Genomic DNA, 12,601 nt, shown 5'->3' on the forward strand with positions numbered 1-12,601 from the left:
GATGCGGAGAGAGGAGGCCGAAAGTCATGAGGCAGCCGGCTTGGAAGCGGTTCCTCCGGTTGCTTTCTTGGGGCGTGAGTGAGCCCGCCAGGCATCTGAGCTCCTTTGCTCCTTCTGAGTCCATTTGGACGAGGAGAATTGGGGCTTGCCCGAGCCTCGAAAGGACCGAAACCTCGACTGCCACTTCCTCTGTTGAGGTTTGCTTGATCTGGGCTGGGGTAAGGAGGAGTCCTTACCCTTGGACTGTTTAATGATTTCAGCCAGTTGCTCACCAAACACTCTGTCTCCAGATAGCGGCAAGCTGGTTAAACATTTCTTGGAAGCAGAATCTGCTTTCCATTCCTTTAACCACAAGGCTCTGCGCAAAACCACAGAGTTGGCGGACGCCATTGAGGTACGGCTCGTAGAGTCCAGTACCGCATTGATAGCGTATGTCGCAAACGCAGACATTTGCGTAGTTAAGGACGCCACTTGCGGCACTGCTGGACGTATGATAGAGTCCACCTGTGCCAGACCAGCGGAAATAGCTTGGAGTGCCCACACGGCCGCGAATGCTGGGGCAAACGACGCGCCGATAGCTTCATAGACAGATTTCAACCACAGGTCCATCTGTCTGTCATTGGCATCTTTAAGTGAAGCCCCATCCTCCACTGCAACTATGGATCTAGCCGCAAGCCTGGATATTGGGGGATCCACCTTTGGACACTGGGTCCAGCGTTTGACCACGTCAGGGGGAAAGGGATAACGTGTATCCTTAAGACGTTTGGAGAAACGCTTGTCTGGATAAGCATGATGTTTCTGGACTGATTCTCTGAAGTCAGAGTGGTCCAGAAAAGTACTCAATTTACGCTTGGGATACCGAAAATGGAACTTCTCCTGCTGGGCAGCTGCCTCCTCTGCTGAAGGGGCTGGGGGAGAAATATCCAACAGTCTATTGATGGCCGCTATAAGGTCATTTACCATTGCGTCACCATCAGGGGTATCTAGATTGAGAGCGGTGTCAGGATTAGACTCCTGATCACCCACCTCTGTCTCCTCATACAGAGACTCTTCTCGTTGAGACCCTGACCAGTGTGATGACGTCGAGGGTCTTTCCCAGCGAGCCCGCTTAGGCTGCCTGGGACTGTCATCCGAGTCAGAGTGTTCAGCCTGTGATGCCTGGGACCCCCTTGAAGTACGGATTAGTTCCAACTGAGGGGGACCGGGGAGCATAGACACAGCAGTGTCCATGGTCTGAGTAACTGGCCTGGACTGCAAGGTCTCCAGGATTTTTGTCATAGTCACAGACATCTTATCAGCAAAAATTGCAAATTCTGTCCCCGTCACCGGGGCAGGGTTCACAGGCGTCTCTGCCTGGGCCACTACTACCATAGACTCTGGCTGCCGAAGTGGCACAGGGATTGAACATTGCACACAATGGGGGTCATTGGAGCCTGCCGGTAGATTAGCCCCACATGCGACACAAGCAGTGCATACCGCCTGTGCCTTGGCACCCTTGCGTTTTGCGGATGACATGTTGTTGTCTCCTCAGAGCAATATAGGGTATAAGCCAAGAAGCGACCGTACAGTGCAATATAAATATATATGGTACAGGGAAAAAGTGCACCAAATAACACTGTGGCACTAGTGGGGCCAGCACTTATGTGCAGCTTACCGCCCGCATAAACGCGGGTGTGTGGTCGCCAGAGCCCCTTGTCTGAGTCCCCCAGAGCCTGTGTCCGTTCTCCAGCCAGACTGCATGCAGGAATGGCTGCCGGCGTCCTGTGGAGAGGGGCGGGCCCTGGGCGTGTTTAGACCAAGAGCGGGAAACTTGCGTCCCCACTGTGCCCAGTGAGAGGGCTGGAGTATGTAAATAAGACTCCAGCCCTCGGCGCTGACTATAGAACAGCGTCTCTCCCTTTCCCTGATTGACAGGGTGGGGGCAGGAACGAAGCGGAGCTAGGCCGCAAAAGCCGGGGACTAGATTTATGAGCGCTGCCGCCGTAAAAGCGCGGTCAGCGCGAGTCCCCGGCGCACTACAAGTCCCAGCCGCGCCGCCGCTCCCGGAGCGGCCGGCGCGGTAGTTCCCAACACATAAAATCATTCAGCTAAGCTGCAGTGACTCTAACCCGAGCGCGCAGCGCTACTGCCCCCGGCGCACTAGCACACCCAGCAAGTCTGGAGTGTGCGTGGCCTGTCTGTGCGGGGACACAGAGTACCTGAATGTTGCAGGGCCTTGTCCCTGACGGTACTCAGCTCCTCCAGCAGGGTCTCTGGGTCTGTGGATGGAGCCCGGCCTCAGGGTTTGGGGGCCGGTAAGATCCCACTTCCACAGAGCCCCTTAGGGGGATGGGGAAGGAAAGCAGCATGTGGGCTCCAGCCTCCGTACCCGCAATGGGTACCTCAACCTTAACAAACCGCAAGTGGGGTGAGAAGGGAGCATGCTGGGGACCCTATATGGGCCCTCTTTTCTTCCATCCGATATAGTCAGCAGCTACTGCTGACTAAACAGTGGAGCTATGCGTGGATGTCTGACCTCCTTCGCACAAAGCTTGAAAACTGAGCAGCCCGTGATCCCACGGGGGGTGTATAGCCAGAAGGGGAGGGGCCTTACACTTTTTAGTGTAATGCTTTGTGTGGCCTCCGGAGGCAGTAGCTATACACCAATTGTCTGGGTCTCCCAATGGAGCGCCGAAGAAACAAAGGACAACTGTGGACGAGGCGGCGGCGTTTACCCCTAAATCAGCTGTTTCAGCTGTGACCTCAATGATTAGGGCCAACAGAGACTACCGTCAAGATATATGGTCACATTTTGTTTTTAGAAAACAGTGGAGGAGAAAAAAAAAAAATCCAGAGAATGTCACGTAGTGGCAGCTGCAGACAGGAGAGCGGGATGCACACACGTTCACACTGACACTATGTGCTTCTGCACTCGCTGGGTTCCTACAGTGTGTGCACTGACACTGTAGGAACCCAGCGAGTGCGGAATCACAGTGTGTGAACGTACGTGCATCCCGCTCTCCTGTCTGCAGCGGACACTCATTATATCAGGGCGAAGAGCAGCAGCTGCAGACAGGAGCGAGGAAAGAGGGTTGAGCATGTACACTAACACTGTAGGAACCCAGCGAGTGCGGAATCACAGTGTGTGAACGTACGTGCATCCCGCTCTCCTGTCTGCAGCGGCCACTCATTATATCAGGGCGAAGAGCAGCAGCTGCAGACAGGAGCGAGGAAAGAGGGTTGAGCATGCGCACCGACACTGTAGGAACCCAGCGAGTGCGGAAGCACATAGTGTCAGTGTGAACGTACGTGCATCCCGCTCTCCTGTTTGCAGCAGCCACTACGTGTATCAGGCCAGCAAGCAGCAGCCGCAGACAGGAGCGAGGAAAGAGGGTTGAGCATGCAAACTGACACTGTAAGAACCCAGTTAGCGTGGAAGCACATAGTGTCAAGGTGCCCTCATCCCGCTCCTCTCTGCAGCGAAACATCATTGTATCAATACAGCAATCTGGAGCTGCAGACAGGAGAGAGAGATGAAGGCTACACTGACACTGTAGCAACCCAGCGAGCGTGGAAGCACAGTGTCAGTGTGATTATGTGCTCGTCTCGTTCTACTGTGTGCAGTGGCCACTCCTTGTATCAGGGCAGAGAGCAGCAGCTGCAGACAGGAGCAAGAGAAAAGAATTGAGCCCGCAAACTGACGATGTAGGAACCCAGCGACTGCTGAAGCACATAGTGTCAGTGTTAATGTGCCCTCATCCCGCTCCTTTCTGCAGCGAACACTCAGTGTATCAATACAGCAATCTGGATCTGCAGACAGGAGAGAGAGATGAAGGCTGCCCCTGCACAGTGACTCGGTAGGAACCCAGCAAGTGTGAAAGCGCATAGTGTCAGTGTTAAAGTGCACTCATCCCGCTCTCCTGTCTGCAGCGGCCACTCTTTGTATCAGGACAATGAGCAGCAGCTGTAGACAGTAGCGAGAGATGAAAGTGTGCATGCGTTTAATAGGCTGCTGTAGTGTCAGTGCACATATGGAAGGCCGTGAAATCAATCGCTGTCAATCATTCACCCTCTCTCCTGTCTGCAGTGGACACTCATATCAAAGCAGCGAGCAGCAGCTACAGACAGGAGTGAGAAAAGAGGCTGGAGCTTGCACACTGACAATGTAGGAACCCAGTGAGTGAGAAAGCACACTGTCAGTGTGAACGTGAACTCATCTCTCTCCTGTCTGCAGCTGCCACTCCTTGTATCAGTGCAGCAAGCAGCAGCTGTAGACAGGAGCGAGAGATAAAGACTGCGCCCGCATACTGACACTGTAAGAACCCAGCAAGTGCGGAAGCACAGAGTGTCAGTGTGAATGTGCGCTCATCTCGCTCTCCTGTCTGCAGCAGCGACACATTGTAGGAACCTAGCAAGTGCGGAAGCAGTGTCAGTATGAGCATGCGCTCATCCCGCTTTCCTGTCTGCAGCAGTCGCTCATTGTATCAGCGCAGCAAACAGCAGCTGCAGACAGTAGCGAGAAATGAAGGGTGCACTTGCACGGACACTGTAGGAACCCTACACAATGTCAGTGTGAACGTGCGCTCATCCCGCTCTCCTGTCTGCAGCAGTCGCTCATTGTATCAGTGCAGCAAACAGCAGCTGCAGACAGTAGCGAGAAATGAAGGCTGTGCTTGCACGGACAATGTAGGAACCCTACACAATGTCAGTGTGAATGTGTGCTCATCCCACTCTCCTGTCTGCAGCAGTCGCTCATTGTATCAGCGCAGCAAACAGCAGCTGCAGACAGTAGCGAGAAATGAAGGGTGCACTTGCACGGACACTGTAGGAACCCTACACAATGTCAGTGTGAACGTGCGCTCATCCCGCTCTCCTGTCTGTAGCAGTCGCTCATTGTATCAGTGCAGCAAGCAGCAGCTGCAGACAGGAGCGCGAAATGAAGGGTGCACTTGCACGGACACTGTAGGAACCCTACACAATGTCAGTGTGAACGTGCGCTCATCCCGATCTCCTGTCTGCAGCAGTCGCTCATAATATCAGCGCAGCAAACAGCAGCTGCAGACAGGAGCGAGAGATGAAGGCTGCGCCTGTACTGACACTGTGTGCATGCGCTCAATGGGCTCCTGTAGTGTGAGTGCACATGTGGAAGTCCGTGAAATCAATCGCTGTCAATCATACTAAGGGTCATGGTGATTGAGAGGGCGGTATAGTCTACGGAGTAAGTGTGCACAGATGCTTTTACAAATATATAAGAAGTGAAACTCTTACTGAAGAACTAAGCAAGTAAAAAACTATGTTACGTGGATGATTTTTGTAGGGGGCCAAATCCCATATATATAGGTCCCTTAAATCGTGTTTTGAGGGTGGGGGGGGCGCTTCTTTTAAAGGGGTATTGCCATCACTTTAAGATCGGAAGGGTCCAACTAATGGGATCCTCGGCAATCTGAAGTATGAAGGGGTCATGACAGTAATTCGGTGCTGTAGCCCCATTACAGAGTGGCCCCCGTCCCTAATTCTCTCGTACCTCATGTAAGGCGGCCAGGTATTTGTAGACCTTTCGGACTGGTTCATCTTTCTTGGCATCCTGTATAGGAGACACAGACCATGTTAGTGTTCACATAAAGCAATAAATCGGAGGGTAACTACTAGAACCGGGGGGGTGCAGTACCTTAAACACAAGCTCGTCGGTCACCACGAACGTCCTGTCCACTTTTCCCGTCAGATTATTGATCTCCTTCTGCAGATCTTTAGTGTCTGAAAGGATCTGATCAACAATAAATAGTCGAGAGTCACTAAAGTAAAAGTGGCCTCCATGAAGATGCAATGGTAGGGGAGTATGAGTGAGGAAGAGGGGCGACTAGCCAAATCCGAAAACTGGAAAAAAAAACTTCAAAACTTTTTTTATTTTACCTTGGTGATGTCTTCCTTTTGCTTCTTAATATTGCTTACAATCTCGAGGATTCGTTGGGTGTAGGCAGCGCGGGAGACGTCCTTAGGCAGGGACTCATACTCAGAAACCTATGGGAATAGGATGTATAGACTGTATATACGGATGTAGACGGTGTCAGCCATATTATCAGACCAGTGCTGGGCTTGATGTTATCTATCCCCCTCAAAAAGCAAGGATAGGAGGGGGGATAATTTGCTGATCGCTGGGGGTTGACTGCTGGGGTAACCCAGGAATCCTGAGATTGGGGCTCTGAAAGTGCGGCCATGCACTGCTGGAGATAGCCAAGCATGGTCTTAAAGGGGATTTCACCCCACAAACTAATTTATATGCCCATATAGCTCTTTCAAAGACAAGTTCAGCAAAACCTTTCCATGGCCGGTCTATTCCTCCATTACAGTGTTTGAATTGATATGCAAAAAACGCTGAAGTGCTATGGTAGACCTGAAGTCTCCATCACTCCAGCTCTATTCCCAGTGTCCTCCTACTTGACCAACAGCTCCTGGAGTCACACAGTAGAGAGGGTGTGGTCAAACAGGAGGAGGAAGTGTTGGTCTGGGAATAGAGCTGGAGTGACTGAGGCTTCAGATCTACAGCCGCTGGTACGGGAATAGAGCTGGAGTGACTGAGGCTTCAGATCTACAGCCGCTGGTACGGGAATAGAGCTGGAGTGACTGAGGCTTCAGATCTACAGCCACTGGTACGGGAACAGAGCTGGAATAACGGAGGATTCAGATCTACAGCCACTGGTACAGGAATAGAGCAGGAGTGACGGAGGATTCAGATCTACAGCCGCTGGTTTGGGAATAGAGCTGGAGTGACGGAGGATTCAGATCTACAGCCGCTGGTACGGGAATAGAGCTAGAGTGACTGAGGCTTCAGATCTACAGCCACTGGTACGGGAATAGAGCTAGAGTGACGGAGACTTCAGATCTACAGCCGCTGGTATGGGACTAGAGCTAGAGTGATTGAGACTTCAGATCTACAGCCGCTGGTATGGGACTAGGGCGATGAAGGCTTCAGATCTACAGCCGCTGGTATGGGAATAGAGCTGGAGTGACTAAATCCCGCTTTACACGTTACAATTTATTGTGCGATCACATTTGCTATTGCACCCGCCCCCATCGTTTGTGCGGCACGGGCAATTTCTTGCCCGTGTCGCACAATGCTGTAACCCCCGTCACATGTACTTACCTTCCAAATGACCTCGCTGTGGGCGGCGAACATCCACTTCCTGGAGTGGGAGGGACGTTTGGCGTCACAGCGAAGTCACACAACGGCCGGCCAATAGAAGTGGAGGGGCGGAGATGAGCGGGACGTAACATCCCGCCCACCTCCTTCCTTCCGCATTGCCGGCGGGACGCAGATAAGCTGCAGTTCATCATTCCCGGGGTGTCACACGGAGCGATGTGTGCTGCCTCGAGAACGATGAACAACAGGACGTGCGATTTTTAGAAAATGAGCGACGTGTCAACGATGAACGAGAAGGTGAGTATTTCTGCTCGTTCATAGCTGTCACACGCTACGATATCACTAATTATGCCGGACGTGCGTCACTTACGACGTGACCCTGCCGACATCTCGTTAGATATACCGTAGCGTGTAAAGCCCGCTTAAGGATTCAGATCTACAGCTGCTGGAATGACGGGGGCTTCAGATCCACAACCGCTGGTATGAGAATAGAGCTGGAGTGACGGAGGCTTCAGATCCACAACCGCTTGAATGAGAATAGAGCTGGAGTGACGGAGGCTTCAGATCCACAACCGCTGGTATGAGAATAGAGCTGGAGTGACGGAGGCTTCAGATCCACAACCGCTGGTATGAGAATAGAGCTGGAGTGACAGAGGCTTCAGATCCACAACCGCTGGTATGAGAATAGAGCTGGAGTGACGGAGGCTTCAGATCCACAACCGCTGGTATGAGAATAGAGCTGGAGTGACGGAGGCTTCAGATCCACAACCGCTGGTATGAGAATAGAGCTGGAGTGACAGAGGCTTCAGATCCACAACCGCTGGTATGAGAATAGAGCTGGAGTGACGGAGGCTTCAGATCCACAACCGCTGGTATGAGAATAGAGCTGGAGTGACGGAGGCTTCAGATCTTCAGCCTCATTTGCATATCCATTCAAACGCTGATTTCTCAGCAATGGGGACTGGCCGTGTAAAGGTATTGTTGGACTTGTTTTTGAAAGAGCTACATGTAAAAATAGTTTGGGGGGGTGTATAGGTGGAACGAGCACACGTACCTCTGCTTCATTCAAAAATGAGACCCAGAGCCCAGGATTTAGGGGGGAGGGGGAGAATCCAGCAAACAGACCAACAGTGATCAGCAAGTCATGCCTTATGCAATGGAAAAGGGATAACTTGATTTTTTGGGAGAGTAACCCTTTCATTACATCAGCTCCGCTGCTAGTACTGTAGACATTGTGTGCCATGGTACTGAATAATAGTGATTAGGGCCGAGGTCCCACCATGTATACCAGTCCCCCGACGCCTTCTCCTCACCAGCTGTTTGTACAGTTCCTCCTTGCGTCTGGCTTCATCCGCCGAAGCCCGAATCTTGTCGTATAAATCTCGGACGTCTTTCATCCAGCGCGAGGACTCATCCTTTACAGAGACAAGAGACAAATATAAAAAAAAAAAAAAAAAAAAAAAAAAAAAAAAAAAAAAAAAAAATCGCACAAACGGAAAGGATGGGGACCTCACTGATACGACCCCCATGAACCCTTCCTGCAAGAAGTGGCTTATGCCCATTATAATGTATAGGAGGGATATGGGGCGCCATTATCGTCTGCATATAAAGCCCCCCCCCGCCCGTGTCAGTGCCACATACCTCTTTTTCCCGCTGGAGTTTCTTCATCTCTCTGTATTCATCCATCAGCCGGACTCGATGAGACTCCCACTGCCCCTCGAGGTTCATCATCCGCTGGGTGCTGCCGTCTACCATAGCCTGGAACCAGCGGCAAAGGAAGAAGTCACATACAAAGCCCCACGTTTGTGCCACATATAGGAGAACAGATTACCCCGTGGCCGCCGTGTACCCAGGGGCTCATACATCCGTGGTTTCGAGTGTAGCAATCGGCTACTAATAAAACATTAGCAATGAAACCACAATGGGTGTCACGTGCCGTGATCTCATGGATAAAGTAGTAATGACGGAGTATCTCGGCAGTGCCGATACTGCCACGTATAAAGATATCCAAGTACTACTACCTCATCCATATGCAGGTACTGCTATTGAATAGGTTTTCCAATATGTAGGCACTACTACCTGATCCGTGTGTGTGTTGAAGCCCAGGTACGACTGCATCATCCATATATACCAAGATCCAGGCACAACTGCCTTATCCATGTGATCCGATATGCAGGCACTGCTGTGCTGTGCTGCTCACTAGGCACTATTACATTAGCCATTGGTACTAATGTACAGCCTCAACTACTGTGTGTGCTGATGCCCGAGCACTCCTACCTAATCCATTCATACCAAGATCCAACCCGTGTGCACTGATATCTAGATACTGCTATAGGCAGCTGAGCGCAGCTTTTTCCAGCAGAGCCATAGAGAATATATGGAGCTGTGGTCGACGTGTGTGCTGACGCGTCATTCATTCCTATGGGGCACCTAAGTGCTGCGCTTGGCTTTTTCCAGCAGAGCCATAGAGAATATATGGAGCTGTGGTCGACGTGTGTGCTGCCGCGTCATTCATTCCTATGGGGCAGCTAAGTGCTGCGCTTGGCTTTTTCCAGCAGAGCCATAGAGAATATATGGAGCTGTGGTCGACGTGTGTGCTGCCGCGTCATTCATTCCTATGGGGCAGCTAAGTGCTGCGCTTGGCTTTTTCCAGCAGAGCCATAGAGAATATATGGAACTGTGGTCGACGTGTGTGCTGCCGCGTCATTCATTCCTATGGGGCAGCTAAGTGCTGCGCTTGGCTTTTTCCAGCAGAGCCATAGAGAATATATGGAGCTGTGGTCGACGTGTGTGCTGCCGCGTCATTCATTCCTATGGGGCAGCTAAGTGCTGTGCTTGGCTTTTTCCAGCAGAGCCATAGAGAATATATGGAGCTGTGGTCGACGTGTGTGCTACCGCGTCATTCATTCCTATGGGGCAGCTAAGTGCTGCGCTTGGCTTTTTCCAGCAGAGCCATAGAGAATATATGGAACTGTGGTCGACGTGTGTGCTGCCGCGTCATTCATTCCTATGGGGCAGCTAAGTGCTGCGCTTGGCTTTTTCCAGCAGAGCCATAGAGAATATATGGAGCTGTGGTCGACGTGTGTGCTGCCGCGTCATTCATTCCTATGGGGCAGCTAAGTGCTGCGCTTGGCTTTTTCCAGCAGCCCTATAGAGAATGAATGGAGTTGTGGTCCGATATGCCCAATGCTGCTCCATTCATTCCCTATAGGGCAGCTGAGTGCTGCGCTCTGTGTTTTCCAGCAGTATATAGAGAATGAATGCAGCTGTGGTCATCATCAATCAATCCTATGGGACAGCTACGTGCTGTGCTCAGCATTTTCCAGCAACCTTCTAGAGAATGAATAGAGCTGTGGTCAATGTGCATGGTGCCGCGCCATTCATTCCCTGTGGGGCAGCTGAGCGTTGCTCAGCATTTTCCAGCAGCCCCATAGGGAATGAATGGAGCCGCAGTTGACGTGCGCTGTGCTGCTCCATTCATTCCCTATAAGGCAGCTGAGCGCTGCGCTTGACTTTTTCCCAATAGAGAATGAATGGAGCTGCAGTTGACGTGCGCGGTGCTGCTCCATTCATTCTTATAGGGCAGCTAAGCGGTGTACTCCGCTTTTTCCAGCAGGCTTATAGAGAATAAATGAAGTTGTGGTTGGACGTGCACGGTGCCGCTCCATTCATTTCCTAGTACTGCGCTGTGTTTTCCAGCAGTATATAGAGAATGAACGGGGCTGCGTTCGACGTGCATGCTGCGCTCCATTCATTCTTATGGGGCAGCTGAGCACTGCACTCTGCGTTTTCCAGCAGCCCCATAGAGAATAAATGGAGTGGTGATTGGATGTGCGCGCTGCTGCTCCACTCATTCCTAAGGGGCAGCTGAGTGCTGCGCTCGGCTTTTTCCAGCAGCCTCATAGAGAATGAATGAAGCTGCGGTCAACGTGCGTGCTGCTGCTCCATTCTAATGGGGATAAAAATGCCTGGATCACAGCACACACGGGTGATATATCTTGACAAGAGATGAATAAGGAGGACATTTCCACGCTTTACTGCTGAGGATCATCATCATCAATCATCCATATTATCATCAATCATACATATCAATCATCCATATTATCATCAATCATCCATATCATCATCAATCATCCATATCATCATCATCATCATCCATATAATCATCATCATCCATATAATCATCTTCCATATAATCATCATCCATATAATCATCATCCATATAATCATCATCCATATAATCATCATCCATATCATCATCATCCATATCATCATGATCCATATCATCATGATCCATATCATCATCATCCATATCATCATCCATATCATCATCATCCATATCATCATCATCCATATCATCATCATCCATCCATATCATCATCCATCCATATCATCATCCATCCATATCATCATCATCCATCCATATCATCATCAATCATCCATATCATCATCAATCATCCATAATCACCATCAATCATCCATATCATCATCCATATCATCATCAATCATCCATATCATCATCAATCATCCATATCATCATCAATCATCCATATCATCATCAATCATCCATATCATCATCAATCAATCTCCTCCTCATCAATCATCAATGATCTATGTTACCTGCAGTTTGGAGAGGTTATTCTCGGCGTCGGGCAGTAATTCCACCGCTCTCTTTTTCACCTTCACCACGTTCTCCTTTTCGGCGCAGCACTGCTGCAGTTTCCCTGCCTCTTCCTCCACCTGGAATACACGTTATTACTTTAATCCTTCAAGGAGAACTTTTCTATTACCCGGCCATCTGTGCGTCTGTACCTGAGCGATGGTGAGACGGAGCTGCTTGGTGGTCTCGGTCAGGCCTTGGATATCCCGCTCCATATCCTCTATTTGCTGCTGCAGAGAGGACAGTTCTTTCTGCTCGGCTTCTGCGTCCTGGAGCGGAATAAGGAAGAAAAGTAAATATTCAGAGAAATCAGTAATACCAGGACGGCGCTGCAGGCGATCACAGACTGGATTACATTATCTATACTTATGGAGGCTCAAGAAAGGTGAAAACACTGACTCTTTCCTTAGGGTCTGAATAGTTATGGACGATCTGTGAGACCCCCACTAATCAAAGGTGTCTCTGCTCCATCATAATAGGTACAATGTCTGTGCGTCACCGGATGGTACTACAGCTAAACCCCATTTACCTAAATAGGGCTGGAGTGACAAGAAAAGGTACCGCCACGTGGGCAGACGAGGGGCCATTGTGCCCAACCTGTGAGGTCCCAAGGACATGCCGTATTTTTCGTTTTAGAAGACGCACCATAAATTTAGAGATTAAAAAAATGGGGTCTGTCTTATACTCTGGTGTTGTCTTACCGGAGAGGTGGGGGGGGGCACAGCTGTGCTGGAGCGGGGTCACAGGAGGCAGGGGCGGTGCTGGTAGGGTCTGTGCTGGCAGCGGTATGGGTACTGTGCTGGGAGCGGTAGGGGGCTGTGCTG

The 12,601-nt window shown here is 50.7% G+C and overlaps 1 protein-coding gene across 1 annotated transcript in view; it reads right to left on the reverse strand.

Moving 5' to 3' along the window:
* The window catches only part of CCDC22 (CCC complex scaffolding subunit CCDC22), a 33,911-nt gene that overhangs the window by 4,950 nt on the left and 16,360 nt on the right, over positions 1 to 12,601 (reverse strand). The window contains exons 9-15 of the mRNA XM_075322885.1: positions 11,930 to 12,046; positions 11,738 to 11,857; positions 8,759 to 8,875; positions 8,431 to 8,532; positions 5,890 to 5,997; positions 5,648 to 5,743; positions 5,504 to 5,563 (exon numbers count right to left, since the gene is read on the reverse strand). Coding sequence (XP_075179000.1) covers positions 5,504 to 5,563; positions 5,648 to 5,743; positions 5,890 to 5,997; positions 8,431 to 8,532; positions 8,759 to 8,875; positions 11,738 to 11,857; positions 11,930 to 12,046 — 720 coding nt within the window. The remainder of the gene's footprint in view (positions 1 to 5,503; positions 5,564 to 5,647; positions 5,744 to 5,889; positions 5,998 to 8,430; positions 8,533 to 8,758; positions 8,876 to 11,737; positions 11,858 to 11,929; positions 12,047 to 12,601) is intronic.

The sequence above is a fragment of the Anomaloglossus baeobatrachus genome, chromosome 9 (genome assembly GCF_048569485.1).
Source record: "Anomaloglossus baeobatrachus isolate aAnoBae1 chromosome 9, aAnoBae1.hap1, whole genome shotgun sequence".
Classification (NCBI taxonomy): Eukaryota; Metazoa; Chordata; class Amphibia; order Anura; family Aromobatidae; genus Anomaloglossus; species Anomaloglossus baeobatrachus.